Genomic DNA, 17,298 nt, shown 5'->3' with positions numbered 1-17,298 from the left:
ATACATATATATATATATATATGCATATATATAATTATTAAATAATAAACTAAATCGTCACACGCTACTTTTAACTTCGGCGGATCGTAAAATGGTGAGAAAAGAACTACGCCGGAGAAATTCGTTTGGCAGCATGACAAAGTACGAGTAGTACGATTATTTTACAATATTCATTTGTTTATTTCTTAACACTTGCTAGTGCTATTATTTACCATTATTTATTTTATTTTGTTATAGAGTCCTTTATAGGCGAGTTTATACGCCTCGAACGATCGATTCGTATTTTACATTAGCGCGAAATCATTCTGTCCTTTCCTATATTTTTTTTTACAATTACTTAATTCAATTGCAATTCAAACGATATTTTAATTGCAATGTTCGTCGACTGTTCGAAATTATTTATTACGCTTTTACTCACCGCAAAGTTTAATTTTACAATGCGAATTAACAATGTGTCATCGTCTAAGGAATGACATAGTGACTGATGACATAATTTTTTCACGAGTTTTGTTACTATTCCCTCTTCGCTTGTTTTATTGCCTGCAGGTGATTAAATTACAGGAGCGCATTACTTATCACTGCGAAACATCTTCGTTTGGTGACACTCAGCCTGCAAGCATCTTCATTTATTATATTACTTATGCAAATGCAAAATTGCACTTATTTAATTCCATTTCTATTGCATATAATTATTCGTAACTAATATTTTTCAGGATTTTCTGAAGATGGTATTTTTTTTTTAAGGTAAGAACACTTGCGTATTGCGATATTTCGATATAGAAATTGAAAGAAGGCAGAAACATAATTAAAAAAAAAAATTCTATACAAACTTCATCAAAAAATAGTCGATTTCTTCTACTTCAAGTCAACCGTTTTCCTCTAACATTTCCCTCCCTCCCTCCCTCTCTCTCTCTATTTGCATTTACCACATAATCGCGAGTAGATAAGAAAGCGAGTAAAGTACAACGGGCATTCCCATTAGTATCTTAGAATAAAAGAAATGCTCGATCCCACGATTCTAGAATAGAGGAAATCGACTGTGATCGTCATGCTAATGCTATTCAATGAATTACTACTATTGTGAAAAAGATTTTTCTACTGAACAAATAAATCTCATAGATTAAAACTGTTGTAGATATAACACAAAATAGTAAAAAATTACATATTATTTACTGGACGAGTTGAAGAAATTGCTTAACCCAAGTGGATACGCGCAACAAAAACGCAAGTCTATATGATGAAGCTACTGATAGTAAATAACCAATAATATAATACAATAATAACAATAATTATACAATCTATCATATTTAAATGCGTCAGTGTCTTTCATTAAGGCTGTCACTGCTGCATAAGTAGATGGCATAAGTAGATCTTGAATCACGCGACATGTCCCAAAATATCCCGAATGACCCATGATCGATTAATGAATTGTAACGGATCGCACAATTTTTTAATTGCGCGATTGTTTTATAATGATTCCATCACCCGATGATTAACACTTCCGGCAGGAGTTGGTCTCATGCACAAATTCCTTAACTTGGTCACTCCTTCACCTGCGTCTTGAGATGTTGTAAGAACTCGTAGTAACTAAGAGCAGATTCGAATCGATCCTCTATCAATCGTTCGACGAATAACGTCCTAAAGTGGCTATCGTCCCTGAAAAACAATTTGTCACATTAAAATATGTATATTGTGTTGAAAATATCTCAGGTAAGTTCATTACGAAAGTTAAAGGAAATTTATAATTTCTGTCAACACAACATATCTAATCACTTACATATTTATTTTTATTAATCCAAAACAATTGACTTACCTGATAATTTGTACAGGCACGTAGTATGGTTTTTCCTCTTGTAAACTAAATACAAAGTTTCGCAACCGTTCGCTTTCTACTGTATCCAATTCCGGTAATTCGTACTGCAAGACAAAATTAAGACTGATTATGAAATTAAATTTTTATCACAGCGACTGTTGTTAAAAATTGTTATCCGATAAGAGTTTTCGATTTTTAGTTACGGACATATAACCGAGAAAAAGTAGTAAAACATTTACCATTTCCTCTGGAATAGATGTAAACCCCGAAGTGCCGAATATATTTGTACAGAAAATCGGATTGATATTCTTGCCAACGTAAATAAAGATTCTATCGCCAGCATCCATAAGAAAGATGCTCCGGCTGTCGAGTTTCTCAGCAGATAAATTAAGCCGAGGCGGCTGTGGACACACTTTGCCGTCAATGTCCCTTGCATTGCGGTCATCAAGCATGAGAACGGGATACAAATCAGGATAAACCACCTGTATCAGCTGTGCTAACGGTAATGTCTTTAATTGAAACATAGCGAATATGCGATCATCCAAACGCGTGCTCGTGCCGGATCTAAATGCTATCTGCAAGTTTGAAATAAAAATATTTTAATGACGATATCTACAATTTATTTAAGTAGAAAATATGTGTAAATTTATTGATAATTTACGCTTTTCAACAATGCGATTATGTATAATGGCAACAGCTTTAAACTTCCTGGAGCAATAAGTCCCCCACCGCTGGAAGATTGTGCTAGTTTGTACGCGGATAAGATGTCAATAGCGACGTTTATTAATGCTTCTCTTGCATCTGATAAAGATGACTGAAGCGATCGATCGACAGCTATAGAGATATTTAAAGAAATGTTTCTTAATATTTTTTTTACTTAATTATGAGAGAGTTAACAAATTATTAATTATGCTGCATAAAGATTTATAGTTCACAGCAACAAGTTTAACTTACCCATTTTTGATAATAAACCGACTATGCATTGTTGATCTGCAGAATGCAATACATCCGATAGACTTGCCACCACAGGCAGGCATAGAGTGTGTACTCTAATTCTTCGCTCACCTTTAGATATAAATATAAAAAATATGAAACATTACATGAATACACTAAAAAGGACAAGAGTAATTACCTTTGCTTGAAGTATATAAAAGAGACGCTTGGAAGCATACACTCTGCACATCGGAAAGATTTTCATCGATGGAGATTTGCATGCCGAAACCGGCGTCCGGATTAATATTTGGCAAGCAGAGGAGATCAGTCGATCGAACAAAGAAGCTGCCATGGAAGGCATGAATACTGAGACCACGAGTACAACGAAGCCGCATCACCGCTTCAAAGCCAATCTTTCTCGTCAAATAACGACGTAGTAATCTTTCTAAAGTTTCACTATTCTGTAACTTCGATGCTCGGAACAGTGGCAGATGGTAAATACAACCGCCCGTAAATTTTGACATGCATGCTGTGGAATAAATAAAACATCGAATGTTACAAGAGATATTTATCAGTGTTAAAAAAATATATAATTAGGTACATTACGAAAAAAATTACAATTATCAAATTAATTATTTGCAAATTCACAATACAAAGTTATTATAATCATATTCAATCGAGATAGATTCACTTACATAAAGTTGCCAGATCGCTGTATTGACTATTCAATAAGAATAAATCAATTGCAATGTGGTGTCCACTGCAATCCAGAGCGTATCTTTTGTAGAAATCTGTTGCGGGATTAAGATGTGGCACGTCTTTGTTCACTCTAGTACTGGGATCTTCTCTCGGTTGCAAGGCCCCTGGACCAATATTAGGCAAACACGTTTGAAAAACGGTGATACGTCCTCCGACACCAGCGAGGAGTTTATAGGCAGCTTGAAGACCAGCACCAAGAGCGCTATTAGTATCATGAGTGCCACAGAATTTGATAGGAAGCTGGGCGAGAAGATCACGAACAAGCTCCTCACGTTCTTTCAGATTTACAATTAGGTTTTCTGGGCACGGTAGAAACACATCGTCGATATCTAGCATGACCATTTCATGTGGTTGCGAGACGTTATCGGGCATGCTGAAGAAGTGCAGAGTAGAATCAACAGCAAGAAAACCGATTTGAGTGCGGCTGTCGCCGGGAAGACGCGACAGTTCATCGGTGATCGTATTGCAAACTATCTGCAAATACCCGCTTTCTACCGCAAGACGAGAAACGTCCATGACAAAGAGATAGATAGCGGGCTGAGGTGGACGGACCTATAATTCACAGTATATTCATTAATACTAAACCTCTCGAGGTATCATAAACAGGTATATAATTTTTATATAAATAAATAATTTGTAATTACGAATAAGTGATTATTTTACAATAAACAAATATTAACCATGTACTCGCTTGGCGCAATAAACTCTATCGTGCCGGTTTTCACTTCCGGCCGTCGTGATGGGTCGCCGTACGATTTCGTCACAGGATCGAATTGAAATTCTTCGGGAACTACGCAAAACGTAAACATATATCTAATTCTTGTTATGTAATATTAAGCAATAGATATAAAAATGTCAGAGTATGTTCATTACGTTCATTTAATCTGAAACAGAGATTGCATTTCCATCTTTTCGAATCGACGAAGTACACAAACGGGTTGATATATGTTCGGCAAGCTCGACAGCGTACGATCGTATTGCATTGAATCACTGCTAAATGCTGCTGCGACAAATAATAAAAATTTTACTAAAGTTTATTTCTACATGATTTTCTAAAAAGTGAAATAGCAAATGTTCTTCTGTCTATATGTTGTATATTTTAAATTATAAACATTATTCTACATGTACATTACTTACGTTTAAATCCTTAAAAGGATGTATTAATACGCCGAATGGCAATCTTGATTTCTGTAGAAGCGAATTCGATTCTGGGACTTTTGTTAATGTACACCTGAATATGCTGTAAACATTTCACATACATACTCTTAATAAGAGTTATATTTATATATCGAAATAGTTTTAATAACAAGGGTTCTGAATTTTTCAAATCTTTTTGATTCGCGTTTTTATTTTGAATATTTTAATTTCCGTATAATAGAGAGAAATGTAATTTAAATAAAAAAGAAAACTTACTCAGGACTACAATTTACGGAATCCAGGAATTCCTGATTTAACTTGATCTTTGGTGGTTCGACTTTTTCAGGTGGCAGTATATTTCGGCATTGCAAGAGGTCTATTGATTCCATCCCCTAAAAATGATATTAATATATTAAAGAATGTATTACGTATATAATTGTATATACTTCAAAATACATATTCAATAAAAATAATTACCCATATTTTGTTGTAGCCAACTTGTGAGACGTTCAAATTGCTCATCTGATTATTTAATTGATTTAATTGGTCTGGGTACATATTAGGATACCTTCTATTAGACGAATCTAATGGGACATTTGTCATTGGGCTAGGATATTGCGACCGAGAGTCGAACTAAAAATAACAAAAATTAAACTCTGTATATTAATGTTGCAAAAAATGCATCACTTTTTGAAAAAAATATAAAAGATTAATTAAATTTGATTCTATTACATAAACGTTTTATTCTTAGATTCTATTACCGTCTGCGGTCCCAGAAGAGGAGGCATTCCTGATGGAGGTAATCTTGCACCTTGTAACTGATTACCTCCTGAAGGCGGTAGCATCATGGTATTGGCAGTGTCTTGTTGCGGATATTTCCTCTGACCAGCTAAATTTTGATGTATATTCTGACCTTGAGAATTACTTCCCAATCCCGTGGGATCCATATAACCAGTAAGTAAATTTTGAGGTTTCACAGGCTGAGAACTATAATCATGAAGATTTCGTGGGCCTACATTATGGCCTTGTGCACTATAGAATAAATTTTGCGTGCTTAAATTTGGCATTGACGATACATTGGATATATTCTGTTGACTTCCATATCTGAGTTGTGGATTACTTAAGCTTTCAGGACTAATCGTTGATTGTGCTTGAACGTTTCGAGTCCTTGGTGATTGTATACCAGAACTCACTGGTTCTTGCTGTATATAACTGTTTTGATTTAAATGAGTGACGTTCGAAGGAGGTAGATTAACGTTGGATGCAGGTGGAGGGATAGAATGTCCTTGATTGTATGCCGAAATCTTATTTACTCTAGCAAAGGATGTTTGACTTTCCGCAGTTTGATCCGTTGAGACATGACTAGTCTTATCAATGCTACTGGATACACCAGGAACGCCTATAGTACCCTGCGGAATGTTAGTAGGTGGAGGATTAGTCGCCCATTGATAACTTTGGTTCATTTTAGCTGGCTCTGGTTTAATAGTATCCGCAAACGTCGATGGTGCAGACACTGGAGTCAAATTTTTTGCTGTTGGAGGCATCTGATTTGGAGGAATCATGGGTCGATGTTGAATTTCTTGGCTAGGTTGAGACACAAAGGCGATTGAAGATGTACCGACTGCAATGTTCTCTTGAGTGCTAGCAACATACTGGCTGTGAGCATTATAGAGATTTGCAGGACTATAAGGTTGTGATGTTCTAGGTGGCGGAGGCAACACATTAGCGTTCGGAGGTCCATTTATTGGTGGCATTGGCGGTCGTGGCAACTGAGGCCGATATTGGTTGTGAAGATATTGAGTTGGTGATGGATCTCTAGAAGTCTCCCTCGATGGATCACGTGACGACTGTGATGATGGTGTACCTATAAAAACATTTAAATTGTTTCAAGCAAACTTTTTAGACAAAACTAATTAGACGTTGAGACGAATCACTTTATGTTAAAGTATAAAGTTTACATAATGCTTTGCTTATTAACTATTATCTCTTTTATCTTTAAAAACAAAATTAAAAGATTGAAAGATAAGAGGATTGATCATATATTGTCACATTGTTCATTTTCAAGAGCAATGCTACTGCATTCAAGAACCAATGTCAATAAAAAAGCATTGTGTAAAAAAAAATTATAATAACATATTCTTAGAAAATAAAATTTCTTCGTTGTATATTCCAATAGCAAAAACTTGCCAGTTAGATTGAACTGAGGAGACTGCATTCCATTTTGCTGAGATGCAGGGTTTTGACCATTTACTATAGGAGGTGGCTCATTTTTCAAAGGATTGTTGGAATCTGTGTACAATGGATACTGGTAACCACTTGACTGTGACATTTTGTTGCTTTAACAATCACTGAAACGAAATACATTATTGAGGAACTTTTTTATTCAGTTAAACAACATGCTTTTAAAGACATGAATTTCTATATATATTATAACATAAAAAGTTATAGATTAATCAATGTTAATCCATCAATGTTAGTATCCGAGATGTGAGATATACAACAGCAACATAGTGCAAGTCAACTACTTTCAATTTTCAATTTAATTTGTAATTCAAACAAATGTCGCAAAAAGAATTCAGTTAACTGCATTTATCCCCAGCAACAACAAGAATCATATAGTACTACCAAATTACAGGTCTAAGTAACAATTCCCAAGTTCAGCTCCAAGCTCAGCTAAAGATACAAAGAAGCTGCAAGATGTTGTAAAAGATTGTTAAAGATTAGACAGATCAGTACGAGAGGATCAAATTTCGTGGTGTTGTAGGGAAATTTCCATCTTAATAATCTACAAGAAGAGATATATAGATCAGTAGGTTGACGTTTGGATAGCCAAAGCGCATTGTCAGCGTGTTGAAAGGTTAAAATGCAGAGGACGGACTTGAAACGTCCAAAGGACCCGCCTACCTTCGTACTAATGTGAGTAGCCAAAAATTAGAAACGGATAGATGCAGGCTCGTGCATCGCCCTCGTTGCCGTTCGCCTCCACGCAGCACCACAAGATGAATCTTAATAGCAGCGATTCATGAACGAACGAACGGCACGCACAACATTACGTGGCAGCTCGCGCGACCGCTGCGCCATGGACTGTGGCACGTGACGTGACCAGATGGCATTGCGATTTGCGAAGCCCGGTCAGGGTTGACGATGTTGACGTTACCCTTGCACGGAACGACTACAAATTCTGATTAGCTAATCAGCGATTAACTTGTTAAAAACCCATCTATATCTATTTTGCTAATAGACAATTATCATTAGTTAATAGAAAATTATCTTATTTATTTCACAATTATAAAATCAGACAAATTTTGCTTCGAATTAAATCACTGATTTTCTAACTAGTGATTTTAATTATGCTTTAATTTATTCGGCGATTAATTTAACCACTATAATTATTTAAAAAACAAAAATTTCAATCGGTTTATTACCTCTAATCTAATCCTTTTTTTAATATGTTAAAAAATAATTTTTGTTAATAAAATATGTATTGTGTGATAAGTTAATCACTGAATGAGAGAATCGTAGCTTCTCATTACTTTTTGTGCGAACAATCATTGAGCAATTGCATCAACAGTGTTTTTAAATAATGATAATACTATGGATACACAATATCCACGAAAAAATATAACATGCGTCCCTAAGTGAATACTGAAGCCACTAATTGCTCAATTTTCGTTTTCACGAAGATCTTACAATAGGAAAATCAATTGCAATAGCATTAATAGAATATGTACATCAATAGAATATATATTTCTCGATAAATAAAATATGTTTTGCAATCTATGGATCAAGTTGGGGAAGATTTGGTCATTGAAGAAGATTGCATTTCTTGGTTCTTTGGAATGATGGAAGATACAACAATGTAGGGAATGGCAGCGCATAAGAACGCGTTTCGGAATTGGTCATTGTCATTGTCATCATCATTATCCTTAGTTAGTTTCTAAGGCAGTGCCCAGCGCCGCTCACGAATTGGTAACTCGAGTCTGTAACTCCTTGACGGTGTTTTCATTTATGTGGCATTGTAGTTTGCAGGTATTGGCCAATCCGTAGCTCGTAAGGTGCTCCTTCAGTTGGTCTAAAACAGATGGCATGTAAAATTGTCAGTCGATCAAATAATTCTTTTCTGGATAGATCTTTGAGATACCTAATTCCAGGGCGCGATTCAATAACGATAACGCGTTTAGCATGATGTGTACGTCAAGCTCACGGGAGCGTGCAAACAATTCGCACATATTGCGTCCAAAGTCTGCTTTGATCAGTAGCTCTTCAGATTCCGTCGGACAAATTACAGTCAGTAAATTAAGACCCATAATTGCTTCGTTTTGCATTAGCGTATGTTGCGCTAAAAGCATATCTACTAGATGCTGCACCGCACCGTATTTGATAATTGACAAAGCAACCTGCTTGTCCCTAAAAGTTGTGTATAAAGTATTGCAACTAGGTTTAGGAACTTGGTACCACTATACCATAGAAAACGAACCTGCTATTATTTATTAGCCAGGCAATTAATCGGTTGGCTTCACCCTGGACACCAGGGTGGTCCTCAGTACTGCACCACTCAACTACCCGCTTAATCAAGTCCTCTCTTCGTCCTAAAGAAACTGCTGCTTCTTCTAAAACAAGGAACTCAGTCTTAATTATCATATTATTCATTCTGAATATAATAAATATTGCTTTAATTTTTAGAAAAAGCTTACGACCTCTTACTTTGACCGTCTATGACTATCCTAAGTGTTCCCAGCAATTTGAAAACGACGGGATAGGTAGGGATTTCCAGCATTGGATACAGCACATCGATCAGACCATCGGCAAGAATTAACGATTTATTGTCTGCAGGTATAACGAGGTTGCGTAATGCGCTGAGTAAGGCGTGCTGACATCTAATATCGCCAGATTTGTTGCCATTTCTTTCAAGAATTTTTAACAGTTTCCGATGAATACCCTGTTCCACCATGCGCTTGCAATGTATGTCAGTCCGCGCAACGTTGCCCATGGCCAAAACGGCAGTGATCTGCAAGTCCTCGTCAACACTCTCTAGCCATTCTATTAGTTTCCTGTATACAGGACCCTTACCATCATCGTAAAGGAAATTCATGCTGTCATCTAAGTACAAAGTATGTTTGTTAGAGCCATTAAAACTTGCATTTGAATTTTCCCTTAGAACTTACCTCCAGTTAAAATCAAAACAATCAAGTTACAGGTGACTTTAAGAATCGACCGCGTTTCTTCGTCGGTGCATTGTGGACTATGTTTCTCTAACAGTTTCAGGAGCAATTCACACACTCCTGCCTTAGCTAATAACAGCTTCGCATTTTCTAATGGAATTATGTTATTAAGCTATTGCTTTTCAACTTAATTCAATTTTAAACTTAAATCCAATTTTGTGAATTTACTTAAGTCTAATTATACTGAAATATATTTAATCAGCATAATTCCAATTAATTTAATTTAAACAATTTGAATCAATTTAATTTAAATTATTATAAAATTACTATTTTACCATCTTCTGCTTGGCCATGTAAGATTTCTAAACACATCTCGGATAGTTCAGAGGAAGTGTCACTGGCCAGTATATCAACCAAAACTCTTGTTAATCTTTCATTAAGAAACACAATATTCACATCGTTCAATATGCCAAGAGTGAGTAACACTTGTACTGCTGATTCGTCACCATTTATTCCATCTTCTTCTAAAATACTGCAAATAATTGGTACCATATCCTCCTCTAGTGCCTGGTAAAGTATATCTTATAATAAAATTATCGCTTGCTGTTGCTTTTTATTTTGCAATATCACTATTAATTGTCAATCACAATGTACAAATATATTTTTAAAAAATTTACCTTTCTGTACAACATTTCCTGATCTACCAAAAAATTCAATAAAACTCCCGCAGCCACATTCCTCAGGAAACTCGCACCTTCAACATTACCTAGGGCAATTCCTTTCCTCAGTAGTGCTAGTATTACTTTTAAACCATCCTGTTCTGTCACCAGATTTTTACCAGTCTCTGTAACATAAATGTTTATTGTTAGCTTTTTTTTTAATATGAAACTTATGCACATTTATAAACACTTAATATATATATATCCCTTTAAATATTATTTCTAAATACTCAATATAAAAATATTCCTTTAAATATCAAAGCTTTGAAATCTTATGAACCATTATTTAGAAACTATACATAATTATGTAATAAAAATTCTGTTATGTAAACTAAAATATAACTATTACAACAACCATTCTCATAGCAGATGTTTCCTAGAGCTCTGGAAGTCTGTGTCAATATGTCTATATCTTCTTCCTTTAGCAAATCAATCAAGGTCCGTATCAATTCAAAACTGGTACATTTCTCTCTCCCCCGATCAGTCTTTGCTATCTCTGCAATAGCTTTTGCAGTCTTTGCTATGATTTGTTTAGATTTGTGCCTAAGTAGTGTTAGGAAGACTTCGTCAATGACTAAATCAGTAGTCTCTGAAACCATCCATTAGTATTCGATAACAATTTTGCACCATATGATACCATGATACCTAGTTACAGCGTTTAGTCTAGTTGAATCATCCAGTTATACCTCCGATCGACGTTTTGCTAACATTTACTACAGAATCCAGTATCTGAACAATATTGGGGCATTCCTCTTGCGAGGCTTCGAGTCTCACGACATATTTCAAATCGTCGACGAGTTTGTCGATATTGTGCTTCGCTTCGCCTGTAACGTACATTGAGAGATTTACGTATTGTCTTTCCGAAAATAGTCTGGCGAGAAGAAGGATGGAGTGGATTGTGACAGTGATTTACCTTCCATTTTTATCAAGCAAGCATCCGCTGGTATCCACCAGTATCCACGTCGCAGATTCCGCAGAACTCGCACCCAATTCGCTCAAAAATAACGTACCTCACGATCTTTCAACAAAATACCGAAAAAAAAGATCCGGAAATCTTTATTTTAATGTATAAATGTATAATCGACTTCCTCTATTTTAATTTAATGTCAATGGGCGAGTTCAAGTCGGCAAAGCAACTAGCAACGGCTAGGTCTGCTCGCCGAACAATTAAACATGATTGGTTGGATCCAATTGGATCCAGTTGGATCCACTTGGTAAGAACCAATCATGCTCATTCGCTCGACAAGCATGTCCAGTCGCATTGTCGGCTTGAACTCGCCCATTGTAATTTGTAAGGGACTGTGCACAATCAGAGAATTGCATGGTCCTTTAGTAGACCAGTAGATCCCTCTTGCCAAGAAATAGCTAATGTCGGCATGATTTGCGACTACTTTATCGACTGTAAGCAATTAGGGACAACATAAAGATGTAAGAATCTTTTTCATGTTGCCGCCAAATACGTTAATCGAGATTACGAGTGGGCTTTAAAAATGGCAGATCCTAACGACTGATTCTTTCTGTAAGTGTAACGTGATGGCGAAATCGAATGACATTGTAGAAACGTCCGTAACGAAGTCTCAGAAATTGAAGGAGAAAATTTATGGTACATTTTATTTAAGAAAGGAATATTTGCTTATGTATAAGTTGCTTGCTGCAAACTAACCTCACTTTTGCGACAATGCTCTAGCTCTTATCATTTGTCACCCGATAACAAGTTAAAAAAAGAAAATTACAACAATGCGTTTTTGCTGTTTGACATGTGCTATCAATATATAAGAAGTTACAGCAGTTATTTATGGAAATCGATTTAGTCGACTTAACTTTGTTTTACTAAATTGCATTAATCTTTGCACAGCATAATACATTTGATAGTTATAAACAAAAAATTTTTAGAAATCAATTCAGATGAAAAACAAAATATTTTAATTGTAAATGATGTTTTTCATGACTGTACAAAATTAATATATAAAAAAATGACAAATATGATAGAGAACGCCAATGAATAGTCAAAGATTTTAGATGTTTCAAATAATATGATATATATTCTTTGTCGAATCGATTTATTTAAGGTATGATATTAATATTTTAATCTTTTTATCTGATAATCTCGTCGCACTGCATTTCTATCATCCAATGATAATTTTATTTTTAATCGATAATCAAATTTCTTTTGCTGTTAATATTTATGCAACTTCTTTCAATAAATATATCTTATTGCTATTTCTGTAGCTACAGTATTTTTAAGTACTGTTGCAAGTATTTCTGCCCTCGCTGGATTTGCCAGGGCAGTGGCAGCAACCAGAAAGCAAGATCCAAAACATTTTGGAGATGGAATTTCTGGTATGAAAGGAATTCCTGAAACTGGAGCCTCATTAGCTATAAGAGCCCTTGGCTGGGGTACATTATATGCTGTCACAGGATGTGGCTTATTTTTTTATGGAATCTGGAAACTTTCTGGAGCTACTAATGCAGAGGAATTTAGATTCAAGATGGGCTATCTACTACCAAAAATACCTAAAAATGACCCACCTCAAAGCAGAACAGAGTTTGAGGGCTTAACAGATCTATTGACATATATTTCTGAAGATTGGGGACGAAATAAGGAGGTATAGTTACATAACCCAATTAAAATATTAGATATTTTAATTTTTCTGGAAATTTAAAATGTTTAAGATACTTAAATAGAAATATTGAGGATTAATATACATTTATATAAGGAAAAACTCTCAAGTCTATAAATTCTCAATCTTTTCTTGGAGTACCTTCTTATAATTAAAACATTAAGATTAAACTGTTTAACAGGTACTTAACAAAAAATTCAAATAAATTTTAATTTTTTTGGATGACAGCCACAAAATTTTTTTGTTTTGTCTATTCATAGTTTTCTATGTGTAAAAATGATTAAGCTCACAGACACTAAAATAATTATAATCTTCTGAAAGTAGAGATTTTTATCTTGAAAATCCTGTTTTGAACTTAAATTTTATTCATTTTTAACGAAGTTATAATTGCTTGAAGTATACAGCAGTTTTTTTTCAAAACTTTTTTTACACATTTATGGTATGAATTTCGACCGACGAGAATCTGTAAATAATTTATTGTAAAAAATAAATCTCAACCGGAATTCGAATACAAATTTTGATTGAGAATATTTTGATTTATCATCAAAATATTGAATTTAAGGTGCTCGTTAACATTTAAATGATTAATATTTTTTTAAAGATGTTTATTAAAGCATAAAAATCGTTCAATTATTCGTTAATTTAGTAAGTGGCATTACTACTCTACTCCTGTTCATAATTGCGTTTTAAGACCGAAAAAGATTTCAACGCGCGGTTTGCCGAATCAAATATGTATATAAATTCACATAAAAATATTTAAGCACTAAGATCCGCTTTGACCGAATACAGGATTTCTCTTGTTTAATTAGATTTATTCTCGATTGTCCAAATTCATATAATTTTTTATATCAAAATTTACACTGTAAAAATGTCATATTTAGGCTGAATGATGTGATAATTTTATAAATTTTGGCAGGAATAAATATATACGTGATATCTTGTTCTGGAACCGTACTTGTCATAATTGACACGCTTATAGCAGTATTCGAATTGCTTAATTAGGATCGTATGACTGGGGATCGTACGATTGGGTCATGCACGGGTTTACTGCATGCATGAATAGTAATGCAAATAATGCAAATAGCAATAAAAAGGTCATATGAATTAAACAAGTTTCATGTAATTGTAAATTAAACTGCTGAAAAAGAATGTATGAAAAATTTTGCATATTTATTGTAAATATATTTAATAAAAATTACCAAACGTTATTTCTTTTTCGTTTCGCAAAATAATGACGCACAACAATCAATAATTTATTACAAGCCAAATTTTTTCTTTACCATATAACTATTATTTTTGTGTGTGTGTGTGTGCGCGCGCGCGCGCGTGTGCATGTATGTATGTAAAAAATCTTGATAAGATATTTTATTTAACAAAATCTAGGTTACTTATGTTTTTGTATATTAACTTTTTCATGATCTAGTGGAAATATCATTTATATTTTGCCAGGTTTTTTGTATATAATAGAACTGCAAATAATTTATTACGAAAAAAAGATTAAAAATTTATTATATTTATAACATATCTTTCACTTAGTTCTGTTGATGAGATAAATGTGCGGATAAGCTTATTTTAGTAAAGTCACGTAATAATAGATTATACGCTCTGTTGGTAAAATATTTGGTGAGTTTTACAGCATGTCTTACAAAAATGATATATACGATCACGCTATCAACAAAAGATAAATCACGTTAAAAGAACGTGAAACTTGATATATTTGTGCAAAAAGCGATGAAAAGTACAAAGGTGAGCTTGAAATAAGGAGAATTGCACAACAAGCGATACAATAGTAAACGATCAGCGATGCGTAAAAAAAATTTACATGTTGGAAATTAATTTGTATATTTTTGAAATTATTTTATAATCACGTTTATTTTTATAGATATATAATATCAAACAATCTGAACAGAAAGGCCAGCGTGGACCATCTGACCTGTGACCCATACAGTATGGTAGATGTTAAACTATATTTTCTCACAATTAATTGACTATTTATTGATTGACGATATATTACGTCTACTATATAATTAAATAAACGTTAAATTACAAGCGATCAGAAAATGTTTCCATATAATAATTGCAAAAGTTTTAATTTATGAAAAGAAGCGTAAAATATTTTTTAAGTTCCTTTATATACTTTTCTAAATGTAAAAATATAAATATTGTTATGTGATATTCACAATTTTTCTTATAAACACTGCAATAACTTTATTTTTAATATTTAATTAGTCACTGATTAATATCTGTAACTATTTATGTAAGAGACCTTACGTGAAGCTTAATCTTTCCAAGAATATTCTAATGCAATTTAATGCAATTTAATGCAATTTAATGCAATTTAATGCAATTTATCTATAAATAGTACAAATGATTAAAAAAATAGATTATTCTCACAACTAAGGATTTCATATATCCTTATTTTTGGCCTCATCAAGCAATGCACTGTGCACATTTCGCGATTTTTATTTTCACAAGCTAAATCTTTATTATTTGAATGACAAAGAAATGAATATAATAATAAGAAATTCTCTTTTCAATAAGTAATAAATCTATGGATTGTAAGTTAATGCTTACAATGACATTTGAAACTCGAATTCGTTTTTCTTTTGAAATTTGATTAAATCATTGAAAATTGTATGATCTTTGGCGTTTATAGGATTTATATAGTAGAAGCGATTTTAAGATAGGATAATGGAAAGTAAGATTTAGAATCTGGTGTCATGTAGGATTTATAAGAAATTATTATTTACACGCATATGTGTCTTATAAATTATTATTAAATAATACCCAGTATATATATATATATATATTCAATTGCAAAAGAGATATAGATAGTAACAAAAAATCATAATAACAATTGTGCAACAGCCGGTCGGACTTGAGAAACGCTCGCACACGTTTCCACGGTACATGCGAAAGTAGCTCTTTATTAATTACACGTAAAAAAATGAAAAGAGGAGAATCGCTATAGATTTCCTCCTCCAAGCGAACCTCCTCCTTAGGATACCCTCCGCGCATAGGCGGACACTAATTGGCTAAGGATCCTTGATTAGAATCTGTGTATCCTACGACCTAAGGATCCTAAAAAAACCTACTAAAGGATCGACAGACCGTAGGATCTAAAGATCGCATGAAATATGAATCCTGGGTGTTGTAGACTCGAAAATTTCATCAATTCATTGTTTCACGAATTCTATAAGATAGATCTTAGGATCTTGTACGAATCCTGAGAAATATATATCTTAAATATATCTTAGAATCTACGGGCTCGAGAATTGACAGATTCTGTGATTCACAAGAATTGTCTTACGAGTCCTAGGATGTAAGGATCCTGAGAAACATCGCACCCAAGATCTATAATTTTTAGGACGTACGGCTCCTAGAATCTAAATAGAGTTTTAGAAATATGATGCTTAGGATTTGTTAATAAGATTCGATGGTTCCTAGGATATACGAATCTTATATATAAACTCTATAAATCTAAATTCTTGTCACAGATGTATTTACAAATTCTAAAAATTTAGAGCGTGTACTTTAGGCTCTATATATGTAACTTTACATTTCGACGTTCTAATGAATTTCATACCTTAGAAGAGAGATTCCAATATAATGACGAGTCTACATGTTTCCAGAGGCCTGAAACTAATATCTCTCCCATCTTAAAAAAATATCGTAAATAAATAAAAACGTATGTATTTAGTATTAACAAAACGAACATAAAACGCTTATGTTAAAAGTCACGTAAAAAAATATATATATGTATATATTCGAAATTGTTATATGCAATTAAAAAATATATACATATTAACATAAATAAATTCAATTGATATCTTAATATACGATTATTTAATAAAATAATTTTGAAGTAGAAAAAGAAAATGGAAACAATCATGTATCATATTATTATTATTATAGTTAAAAAACGCACCCATAAAACTTTATATAAACTAAGTTTAGCGATAGTAGGTATCCACTGAACACGTGAATCCTAGAAGCCGTTAAACCCTAATATTTTCTAGCATGAATAGATCCTGGATGTATGGCTACGTCGACCAGCGGCGTGAGAAAAAATAGTGAAAGAAGAATGGCGGAAAATAAAAAAAGAAAGTTAGGACAGAAAGAGAGCGGGGGAAGGGGGGCGAAAGATAGAGAAA

The 17,298-nt window shown here is 33.6% G+C and overlaps 3 protein-coding genes across 7 annotated transcripts; 1 reads left to right on the top strand and 2 right to left on the bottom strand.

The window, feature by feature from the left end:
• Window positions 1-885: 885 nt before the first annotated feature.
• Window positions 886-7,704, bottom strand: Sec24AB (Protein transport protein Sec24AB). 3 transcript variants are annotated; one of them, XM_018508881.1, is made up of 15 exons: window positions 7,547-7,704; window positions 6,830-6,990; window positions 5,404-6,506; window positions 5,120-5,275; window positions 4,919-5,034; window positions 4,643-4,745; window positions 4,379-4,508; window positions 4,186-4,295; window positions 3,442-4,057; window positions 2,946-3,275; window positions 2,768-2,878; window positions 2,475-2,647; window positions 2,053-2,388; window positions 1,814-1,917; window positions 886-1,656 (listed from the first exon to the last, which is right to left on the bottom strand). In XM_018508881.1, the coding sequence occupies exons 2-15, from the start codon at window positions 6,969-6,971 to the stop codon at window positions 1,542-1,544; spliced, it is 3,645 nt and encodes a 1,214-aa protein (XP_018364383.1). In that variant the 5' UTR covers window positions 6,972-6,990; window positions 7,547-7,704; the 3' UTR covers window positions 886-1,541. The 3 variants fall into 3 exon arrangements, with proteins under 3 accessions (XP_018364383.1, XP_018364384.1, XP_018364385.1); XM_018508882.1 differs by having other exon boundaries at window positions 4,379-4,505; XM_018508883.1 differs by lacking the exon at window positions 6,830-6,990.
• A 576-nt stretch (window positions 7,705-8,280) lies between these two features.
• Window positions 8,281-11,360, bottom strand: vimar (visceral mesodermal armadillo-repeats). The gene is made up of 9 exons (XM_018508884.1): window positions 11,210-11,360; window positions 10,879-11,112; window positions 10,482-10,648; window positions 10,140-10,371; window positions 9,808-9,954; window positions 9,347-9,742; window positions 9,120-9,252; window positions 8,784-9,049; window positions 8,281-8,714 (listed from the first exon to the last, which is right to left on the bottom strand). Exons 1-9 carry the CDS (start codon window positions 11,358-11,360, stop codon window positions 8,602-8,604), a joined length of 1,839 nt encoding a protein of 612 aa, XP_018364386.1. The 3' UTR covers window positions 8,281-8,601.
• Window positions 11,361-11,967: 607 nt separating this feature from the next.
• Window positions 11,968-17,206, top strand: LOC108762084 (transmembrane protein 242). Of its 3 annotated transcripts, none has more exons than XM_018508901.1 (3): window positions 11,968-12,126; window positions 12,753-13,129; window positions 17,164-17,206. In XM_018508901.1, the coding sequence occupies exons 1-3, from the start codon at window positions 12,057-12,059 to the stop codon at window positions 17,170-17,172; spliced, it is 456 nt and encodes a 151-aa protein (XP_018364403.1). In that variant the 5' UTR covers window positions 11,968-12,056; the 3' UTR covers window positions 17,173-17,206. The 3 variants fall into 3 exon arrangements, with proteins under 3 accessions (XP_018364403.1, XP_018364402.1, XP_018364404.1); XM_018508900.1 differs by lacking the exon at window positions 17,164-17,206 and adding an exon at window positions 15,027-15,098; XM_018508902.1 differs by lacking the exon at window positions 17,164-17,206 and adding an exon at window positions 14,061-14,282.
• The last annotated feature ends 92 nt before the right edge of the window (window positions 17,207-17,298 follow it).

The sequence above is a fragment of the Trachymyrmex cornetzi genome, unplaced genomic scaffold, assembly GCF_001594075.2.
Source record: "Trachymyrmex cornetzi isolate Tcor2-1 unplaced genomic scaffold, Tcor1.1 scaffold276, whole genome shotgun sequence".
NCBI classification, from domain to species: Eukaryota; Metazoa; Arthropoda; class Insecta; order Hymenoptera; family Formicidae; genus Trachymyrmex; species Trachymyrmex cornetzi.
Note: the sequence above shows the minus strand (reverse complement) of the source record. Positions and strands in the feature narration are given on the sequence as shown.

Coding starts and splice junctions, on each gene's coding strand:
- LOC108762084 (XM_018508900.1), top strand. CDS start 12,057: ATGGCGAAATCGAATGACATTGTAGAAACGTCCGTAACGAAGTCTCAG. Junction 12,127..12,752: donor ATTGAAGGAGAAAATTTATG/GTACATTTTATT, acceptor CTATTTCTGTAG/CTACAGTATTTTTAAGTACT. Junction 13,130..15,026: donor ATTGGGGACGAAATAAGGAG/GTATAGTTACAT, acceptor TTATTTTTATAG/ATATATAATATCAAACAATC.
- vimar (XM_018508884.1), bottom strand. CDS start 11,360: ATGTACGTTACAGGCGAAGCGAAGCACAATATCGACAAACTCGTCGAC. Junction 11,113..11,209: donor TAGCAAAACGTCGATCGGAG/GTATAACTGGAT, acceptor GGATGGTTTCAG/AGACTACTGATTTAGTCATT. Junction 10,649..10,878: donor AAACATCTGCTATGAGAATG/GTTGTTGTAATA, acceptor TTTATGTTACAG/AGACTGGTAAAAATCTGGTG.
- Sec24AB (XM_018508881.1), bottom strand. CDS start 6,971: ATGTCACAGTCAAGTGGTTACCAGTATCCATTGTACACAGATTCCAAC. Junction 2,879..2,945: donor TTTATATACTTCAAGCAAAG/GTAATTACTCTT, acceptor TTATATCTAAAG/GTGAGCGAAGAATTAGAGTA. Junction 2,648..2,767: donor CGGTTTATTATCAAAAATGG/GTAAGTTAAACT, acceptor ATATCTCTATAG/CTGTCGATCGATCGCTTCAG.